This window comes from Cololabis saira, chromosome 24, assembly GCF_033807715.1.
Source record: "Cololabis saira isolate AMF1-May2022 chromosome 24, fColSai1.1, whole genome shotgun sequence".
Classification (NCBI taxonomy): Eukaryota; Metazoa; Chordata; class Actinopteri; order Beloniformes; family Belonidae; genus Cololabis; species Cololabis saira.
The window spans coordinates 16717440-16727424 of NC_084610.1; the positions used below are offsets into that span (position 1 = coordinate 16717440).

The 9985-nt window shown below is 40.3% G+C and overlaps 1 protein-coding gene across 1 annotated transcript; it reads left to right on the forward strand.

Moving 5' to 3' along the window:
* Positions 1-3294: 3294 nt before the first annotated feature.
* Positions 3295-5576, forward strand: nhlh2 (nescient helix loop helix 2). The gene is made up of 2 exons (XM_061715833.1): positions 3295-3423; positions 5128-5576. Exon 2 carries the CDS (start codon positions 5175-5177, stop codon positions 5547-5549), a length of 375 nt encoding a protein of 124 aa, XP_061571817.1. The 5' UTR covers positions 3295-3423; positions 5128-5174; the 3' UTR covers positions 5550-5576.
* The last annotated feature ends 4409 nt before the right edge of the window (positions 5577-9985 follow it).

Consider the following 9985-nt stretch of genomic DNA (forward strand, 5'->3'; position numbering starts at 1 on the left):
TTTTATATTGATGTATTTTATGGTTCTTGGGAAGCACTTTGTAACTTTGTTAAGAAAGGTGCTACATAAATAAAGTTTATTATTATATTATTATTATCTCTGTTGCAGTTACATCCCAGGCCAAACACACGAGCTGTGTCTTAAACGGACAAACATGTCTAAGCAAGACGTTCAAAATAATACAAAGTTAAAGAAGTAAAAGAAAGTTTTATCTATTTGTTTTCTCTGTGGGGCACATTGTTAACAAGTGTTCTTTTTTTAATTCAGTTTCAGTTTTTTTTCCAGTTTAATTTCTTTCCCTTCATTTATTGGTAACTTTTAAAAATGAAATGTTTCCTCAATCAATAACATATCAAGTTTTTAAAGAGGACACCGTCATGAAGCACAAACGACATTTCACATATTTTCTTTATTCCAATAAATGTTCCATTATCCTAAAACTTCCTGTGACTCTTCACAAAACTGCACTTCAGTTCCACCTAAAACACTCCACGCAGATGTTCATCACCTAATGAAGCCGCGTGTACTTTCACCTCATCTCAGTTTCAGCCCCATCATTAAGGCAAGGCAAGTTTATTTGTATAGCACAATTCAACACAAGGTAATTCAAAGTGATTCAACATTAAAAGCGGCAATACACAATTAAATAGTAAATAACAAATAAAATTAAATAAAATGATAAGAAAAGTAAAATAATAAAAAGCACAAGTTGTTAAAAAGTAAGGGCAGTAGAGTACCGCAGGTACATCTCATTCTTACAATGGCAAGAATTACGTTTCTATACGGTCAAAATGTACAAAGACCGGGTCAAATACAGTATTACAAAAGTAATCTGTAACAATTCGTACGGTGAATTAAACCAATTTGACAATTCTATGCCACAATGCCTGTTTCCAGGTTTATTAAGTGTTTTATAGTGACTTAAATGTCCCAGTGAGGTGTCAGCAGAGTGTTCGGGAAGTGATCAGCAGAGAGTCGGAACATTTCTCTTCCAAAACAAGTACAGGTGGATAAAAGGGCTGTTTCTGACTGACCTGTGACTTACATGCAAGTGGTGATTAGTTTGAGGCTTTTTTTTAGGGAAACATATATATATATATATATATATATATATATATATATATATATATATATATATATATATATATATATATATATGTATATAAAACTCCATTAACAGGCGATAATAATCTACTTTTAACTATAACTATTCAGTCTACAACTCTACATAAATAATTCCCATGACGTGAGTCATGTGACTAATGTCAACTTTAGAGCGGAAAAACGAGCTAGCTAGCTGTTTAAGAAAAGAAAATTTGTGGTGAAATTGACTTGGCTATTTCCTATTTAACGCTAGTTCGACCTGATGGATTAAATTTGTGACAATAACGAAGGCTAAAGCTGGAGATTGTAACGTTACAGCTCGGCCTAACGTTACTCCTTCCACGTCTGACGAGGCCAAAGTTTCATCAACCGTAAAAACATGTGGGCTAATAACCCAGTCAGGAATTGGTTAATAAGGTGATATAAGCAGAATAAAACACATTCAAAAGTTATTATAAGCCAGGCTTAAAACGTGACACATTAAAAAAAAGGGAAAAAATAAGAATTCCAAGCGGGGGTCCCTACTCTGTTTTTTCTCATCCAAGGGTCCCTGGGCTAAAAAAGGTTGAAGACCCCTGGTTTATACCTAATATGAACCAAGTGGTGCCACTGGGAAGGCGGGGGAGTACCGCCCCCCGAGCCCCCCCTGAAGCAAATCTCAAATCGTTTGAGTTCAACTAATTTATCAGGTTTTTTACAGTGTAACAAAGAAAAAAAAAATCATTGCTTTTTCTCTCTGAAAAATGCACGCACGTGCACAAACTTCCAACACGCACACACCCCTGCCTTCCCACTTGCAATTTTTGTTTTAATGTTAACTGTGAGTGTGAAAATCTCAGCACATATTATACAATACTTTATACTAGGGTTGTCCCGATCAGGATTTTTTAGCTCCCGATCCCTATCGCTTGAGTTTGAGTATCTGCCGATCGCGATTTTTACCGATCCGATCACTTTTTTGGGCTCCCGGCCGATACAATTCCGATCAGATACATTTTGGCAATGAATTAAGTAAAAAAAAAAAAAAGAGGACTAAAACTCAAATTGTCCCAAGTTTCTTTTATTGTCCATTCTCTCCAACATGGACATATATTTATTTTCATTTTCTTTAAATACAATTATAAAACGATTTAATAATTAATATATATTAAAAACATTAATAACTAGGTATGGCCGACCCCGATATTTTGAAAATGACGTGATCGGGCCCGATCAATCGGGACTACACTACTTTATACCTAATATGAACCAATCAGTGCCACAAAAAAATATATATATAAAAAATCTCGCGGGGCGGCGGGGCCTGCAGCGGGCTGGGGGAATACCGCCCCCCCCCCAGCCCCCCCTGAAGCCCCGCCCGTGGGCAATCGGTTTCCCCAAATCGCTTGAGTTCAACTAACTTATCAGGTTTTTTTTACAGTGTAACTAAGAAAAAAAATCATTGCTTTCTCTCTCTGAAAAATGCACGCACGTGCACGAACTTCCAACATGACCCCACCCCCCCTGCCCCCCCTCAGCACGCACACACCCCTGCCTTCCCTTTGCCCAGCACTCCCACGGGAGGCAGAGCGCTGCAGGGCTGAGGGCAGGAGGATGGAGGGATGGAGGGAGGAGGTGAGTGCTGGGGAGGAGGAGAGGGAGGGATGGAGGGATGGAGGGATGGAGGGAGGGAGGGGGCGGCGTTAGACAATACCATTCCTCAAATATATTCCATCCCCTCCATCCACGGAGGGAGCCTTTATTAGTCGGGATCGCTTGGATCTTATCCTGCATTTGACTCCGGGTGGATGAAGGGAGCGAGAGAGAGGAGGGATTATCTGCGAGCTGTTCCTCCCGACAAGAGAATCTCCATCTCCATCCCTTTCTCCAGCTTCCACAGGCGGAGCCACTTTCCCCACTATCTGCCCATCTCCTCCTATTGTCTCCGCGCACATCCCACGGAGATCTGGCTGATCTGATCCCCCTCTCATCTCCATCATCTCCTTTTCTCTCCTGCAAAATCACGCGAGCCGATCACAACAAGTCTCGTGGACCTTGTCTTTTTTTGCATCTGCAGAGATAATTCCACTCTTGACGTTTGACCCCCTTGCCCTGATTGCCATGTCGCAAGTTCGCCGCTGAAAAAGTCAAAGAACTTGTTTTGTTTTCCTGTCGGGTTTTTTTTTTTTTTTTTTTTTTTTTGGTTTTCCGTTTTCTCTAAAATCTGATGCTTGTTTTTTGGTTTTGGGGGGAATATGACTTAATCTGGAGTTGAGGCTCCGCTCCAGAGCGCTTTTTTTTTAGGTTCCTCACAAGAAACAAATCACATCCCGACACAAGGTAAGCATCAAAAAGAATAAGTCGCACCTGATTTTTCCTCATTATTTTATTTGTATTCTTTTTTTTCTCCCCTGTTTGTGACTTCTTTAAATTATTTTCCTTTCACTTTTATTTTTGGGAGCGGAAAAAACAGAGAAAAAGCTGCAGAAAGGTGTCTGAGCCAGCAGATGTCAGCGCTATTTCCAGCCCCGCTGTCAGGTCGCTCCGGCCTCGCCGAGCAGATGTGTTCATCACACTGTGACAGATGGCCACTTATGATTATGCTAATTCACATTAAAAGCGAGCTTCTTCCTAAAAATAATAATAATAATAAAAAACAAACAAAAACAATCACAACTTCTCAAACCAAAAAAATAAGAAAGAAGTGCATAAATACATTTGGAAACAAACTTAACATGTGAAAAGACTGATTGCGAGGCTCATTTCGAGGCCCTGGGCTTTAATAAATTAACCACTGCGCTCATTTGGATCCATTAATAATTGAAGCACTTTATGCTATTATGCAATGAAGTGAATTTGGATGTGTGTGGGGGGAGAGGGTGGTCGGGGCAGGAACCCGCTGGGATTTCTCAGATAGGGGCCTTAAGGGTGGCAGAAAACACTTTTAATTAAATCTGACAATTGATTTCTGTTGCTGTGATTTTCAACAAGCAAGAGAGCAAATTGCGTCGAGTCAAACTTTTTATTTATTTATTTATTTATTTATTTATTTAACCTCAAACCATTCCTGTAAAATTTGCATCATTTTGCATAAAACTTAAATTGAAAGCTGCTCTTGAACCGTTTGAAGTACATGGTTTTGGTCTCTTTTGAAATGTAACACTCTGAAGTTTTTCCCCAACTGTCAGAATCTATAACACACAGAAATAGAAGGTTTTGTATTTGTTTTGTAATCAGATGTCTGCAGATGAGTGTAGCTGTGATTTATGAGCTGGAAAACACAACGAATAATCCCAGCCTGCATGATTCCAGGGTGCTTTATTTATTTGGTGGATGATCATGCTCTGGGTCTCTGGAAAGATCCTACAGAGACAACTTCTGTTGTAATAGACGCTGTATAAATAACATTGAATTGAATTGAATTGAATTGGATGATCATCACTCATAGAGTCTCAGAGTAATCAATCACCATGCAATAACAATAACAATAATAACAGTAATTATAATAACACTATCACATGTTGTAACAATGCACCTTCCAACAATAATCATACTGCTGCACCTTTCACTTTTTTTAATTGCATATATATTAATAAGTGCCACATTTGTTCATTTACTGCTACTTTTTAAATCTGGGTACAGTGAGCAGAAATAACCGGAGTCAAATTCCTTGTCAGGTAATGTTCAAACTTGGCCAATGAAGCTGATTCTGATTCTGCACACTGTTGTTGTTCATATAGATCCACAATGCAGAAATGCTGATTTCAGATCAAGGACATCCTTAAGAGACACTGCTAGGATCACTTTCCTCCCATATTTTTTTTAACATACTTTACATGCACTTACGTCACACTTCTTTACTTGGCGGGGCCCTCTTTAGATAAACATACTGTCTATTAACCAGATATGTGGGCTTTCAGACTGAAATTTCACTGTTGTTTCTCTCTTGTAAATTGCATTTTTTTTTAATTGTTCATTACTGTAAATTACCTGAAAAAGGCAAGAAATAGTATATACAATTCTGATTGTGATGTTTTCGTGCAGGTTATTCCCCGGGGAGGAGAGAGCGCCGACACCCACAGAGAGCCACCATGATGCTGAGCCCGGACCAGGCCGAGGCCGACCTGTCCTGGACGCAGTCCGACCCGGAGAGCATCCTGGGCGGCCTCAGGGCGGCCGGCTGCGGCTCGGACGAGCCCACGGACGGCGAGGAGCGGCCGAAGAGCAAGTCCGAGCTGCAGCCGCTGAGCCGGGAGGAGAAGCGGCGGAGACGGCGGGCCACGGCCAAGTACCGCTCCGCCCACGCCACCCGGGAGCGCATCCGCGTCGAGGCCTTCAACGTGGCCTTCGCAGAGCTGCGGAAATTACTGCCCACCCTCCCCCCGGACAAGAAACTCTCCAAGATTGAGATCCTCAGACTGGCCATATGCTACATCTCCTATCTGAACCACGTGCTGGACGTCTAGGGACGGGACGGGACTGGACCCGGTGGGCGGGGGGGAGGGGGGGATAGGGGCAGATAAGCAGTATTTTTTATGCCTTTCAAGGTCGATATCACGAATAGACATTCACTTCTTTTTAAATTTGTGAATTGGAGATCGAAAGAATGAATTTACAATCTGAAATAGTGAGCTTCAAATTGAAATCCTTAAGCCTGATTTATGGTTCCGCGTTAAATCGCAGATTATATTATACCTAATATAAACCAAGTTTTTTTTTTTTTTTACTTAGGCCTTACACCCCCTATAAACCAAGTGGTGCCACAAAAAAAATAAATATAAAAAATCTCGCGGGGCGGCGGGGCCTGTAGCGGGCTGAGGGAATACCGCCCCCCCCCAGCCCCTCCTGAAGCCCCGCCCGTGGGCAATCGGTTTCCTCAAATCGCTTGAGTTCAACTAACTTATCAGGTTTTTTTAATGTAACTAAGAAAAAAAAGCATTGCTTTTTCTCTCTGAAAAATGCACGCACGTGCACGAACTTCCAACATGAACCCACCCACCCCCACGTCGCCGCGTACCCTACGCCGTAGGGTTACGCGGCGACGCGCGCCGTACTGTGCGTTGGTGTAACGCGGAACCACAAATCAGCCTTTAGTGTTCCGTTTGTCTGGTGCACCATAAGAAAACCAGGGAAAAGAATCAAAAGTCAATACAAGCTTTTATTATATCATGCACAATGGGTAGGAGAGAAATGCACCCTGTTGTCATCAATCCAGTCATATTTATACTGAAAAAGGGAGGTGTTTTGTACGTTAGGAGCCGATGTTGAACCTTATCTGTTGAACCTTATCTGGGAGGCCAACTGCAGTGAAAGAAACTTAAACATGTCACACTTTCAGCCATATATTTTCTGTTGTCTATCTCTAATCCGTCATGCCAACCCAGCAAAGATCTACGACAACCAAAACCCATGAGAAAAACAGGAGAAGAACCATTAATCTTAAACATCCGTTCCTCTTCACCGTCCTCACCTAAAGAAGAACTCAGCTAATCAGTCTGGTCATAAAAACAGGAGCTGGTTCTGCACTGAGAGCAACCATCAGTGTACAATCTTATAGAAAAAAAACCCTCATACATTTAACAATTTAATTAAATCCTAACAAAATGAACAAAAAAAACAAAAAACGGGTCTTTATAATAAAATAAATACTCCCAGGAGGAATCTGGTGAATCTTGGCAGATGTAAAACGTGAGCTCAATAGGATCCACGCACATAAACAGGCTTTCAGTCCGTGAAATAAACCCCCCCGTGACTGCTGAAGCTGCAGGAGGCGCAACAAGCGTCTGAGCTGTTGGATGCAATAATGAAAATCATGTTGGGGGGGCTGCACGACCCCACGGGTGATCGGGGGGAAAAAAAGCTCCTTTTCCACGAGATATCCACCTGAGTTTCCACGTTCATCACTCCCGACCCCCCCCTGCATTTCAGTCTGAGGGCATTTGTTCAAAATGAAAGGATGTAAACAAAAATAGCTGCTTTAGATCTCTAGTTTAGATGATGTTTTTCCGTAAAGGAAGGGGATGGGGGGAAATATTCAAAGCGTAAGTGCCACTTTTGACATGAAAAATTGTGACCTTAAATCATTTTTTTAAAAGTGTATGGAATTATTTATTTAATTGTGTTGATATTTAATGCTAATTTATTTACGTTCCTATAGGCTGGCGTCTTTTTTGTATAAATGTATATCGTTTGTTGCTTCTATATTTTAGGCTGTGAAGTTGAACTTGGAAAGTGGTGGTGTTTATACTCTGAAAAAAAATGGCACTTTCTGTTAACTGCGTTACTTATTTATTTGATGTGTGCTTAATGTGTGTCATTTTTTTTGTTTGTTCTGTTTTTGATAAAGTCTATTGTCGATCAATAGCAACGATAAGCACTTCAATATGGGCTTCAGTGGCCTCTGGGATGTTAGCCTCCCTAAAATGTTGTGTTGAAAGGTCTCTTGTTCAAAAAGAATTTGGTATTTAAAACGAAAAAAAAAAATCCTCCAGTTTACAAATTTATTTCGCTGTTTGTCTTAATTATTTATTTGTTTATTTATTCATTTTATTTATTTGTTTGTTTGTTTATTCAATTTTGCTGTGACCAAAAACAAAGTCTGAATTTAATGAATTTATTCTCCTCGATGTGTTGTGTTTTCTTCAATTTTTAATTAAAAAATAAATACATTTTGTAATTTATTTTTCCCTTTTTTCTCTTCTGAAAGTCCAATAAGTTATTTTATAGTGAAAGGAAAAAACATATCCTTCTATCCAAAGATTGTTTGTCTCTTCAGGGTTGTGTAGGCTACTTGTTGCTTTCTGCAGAGTTTTGTAGTAGAGGTGTCTGTGACGGCTGGTTTCTAATGAACAAGCTTTTTCATATTTTCCTGTGTTATTTTTTAATTAAAAAGGAAATGCGTAAAAAAAAAACACATCTCTCCTGTTTTCACACATTTTCCATTACAAAGTCACGCACGTTTCTTTAACTTTTCAGGGTAGAACAAAATTGTCATAGTTAGCTAAAAAAATTAAATACTGAAATTCTAGCCGTGTTAATTTCTAGCTAACAGTGATACTGTCTAGCTACCACGGATAATCTTTAGCTAATAGTGTTAATTTGTAGTTAACATAGTTAATTATTAACTAATAGTGTTAATTTGTAGTTAACATAGTTTATTTTTAGCTAATAGTGTTAATTTGTAGTTAACATAGTTCATTTTTAGCTAATAGTGTTAATTTGTAGTTAACATAGTTCATTTTTAGCTAATAGTGTTAATTTGTAGCCAACAGTGGGTTTTTATTTTATATTTTCGAACCTGCGCCACTTGCACGAGGACTAGCCTCTGTGAATAATCTGCGCTAAACCCATTGAGCTAACCAGGGCTACAGCTAACAGTGTTCATTTCTGGCAAACAGTGTTTATTTCCAGTTGTTGCTAACAGTGGCTGTTTCTGAAGTACTAAAGTAAAATCACTGGTGTACTTGATAGTTCATACTTGGCGGGAGAACATACTTCAGAGGACGGAGAGACACATTTTAGTTTTTTGCAAGTGGAACAGTAGTGTTCGTGTACTTGATGGCATCCCAGCTCAGCTAGCATGCTAATATTAATTCATAAACATATACAATTCAATTGAGTATAAAATAACCACTGAACATTAACACGAATCAGAATGGACAATGGACGCCATGAACATGGCAAAAGTGTTTATATATACTTGACATTATGTGTTTTTAATGGGTTTCATGTATGTCAGCATTGTCATAAATACAGTTTTACTGCAGATATAAAAATAAAAAGAACTACACTCTTGCATGAAAACATCTGAAAAGGATATTCTGCTGTGCAACAGTTAAGTTATAACTTTCTTTATTAATCCTTTCCCTTTCTATCACTTCTACTTGTTGATGTTAAATTGTTGATGTGAAATGCATTATGGGAAATCCGCTGGATGAATCCTCGATGGATGGAGACTCGGTAACGTTTCACAAATACACGAGAGCGCGAGTAAAGACGAGACGGTACGAAACGGCCGCACACTTGTCTCTACAGTAGCTACATGGTCATTTTGTGGGTGTTAGCCTCACAGCTAACGACACGTAATGACGTCACGGGTCCGTGCTCTCACAACGCCAGCTGGGTGACACAGCTGCAAACTTCAAACACACGACAACCATCGGCGGCCCACTTTTAGCAAACTGTACAAACACATACACTGGAAAGGGAAATGAGCGCAAATGCAGTTTAGCATACAGATGAAAACCCAATGCTCTGCTCGCTCTACTGTCCACACACACGTTCACAAGATGAAATAAGCACATGTAGACATAAGAACCCCCCCCCACACACACACACACACACATGCACACACATATATTTATATATATATATACACACAGAGCATTATGGGCACACAAACACTCAGGCTCAGTGGTCAGCAGCTAAAGGCAGTGGTAGCTACATGCGTGCTCCTGGCTGAAAGGCCCGCTCCCTCCCCAGAGAGGGGGCAGGTGTTACTCCAGACGAGCCAAGACAACCAAATTACTGGCCGTCTGGCACCTCCCGTGGGAAACCCGGCGAGAAAGAAGGGATGGAAGAGATGGAAATTTATGAGCAAGCGAGCACAGAGATGTAATATTGCCAAATGGTATGAGCAGAGGAGATCCAAATATTTATATTCATTTGTGATATAGCCGCCCATTCCCATCGATCGGGCTATAAATGGCTTGTAGTCGAGTTACAGAGAGGGAGAGACGTGTGAATGCTTTTTATCCGGACCGCATTAGATCATCGGGAGTGAAGCTTTTTTGTGAAGCACCGGCGGCCCCAGTGGGAACTGAACCCTCAACCCTGGAAACACCACACTTAAGCTGCTCCCCTTGAGCAACAGAATGCACCGCATCAAATATGGATGATTTTA

Bases quoted from the DNA above. Each gene is read 5' to 3' on its own strand.
- nhlh2 (XM_061715833.1), top strand. From the start codon at position 5,175: ATGATGCTGAGCCCGGACCAGGCCGAGGCCGACCTGTCCTGGACGCAG.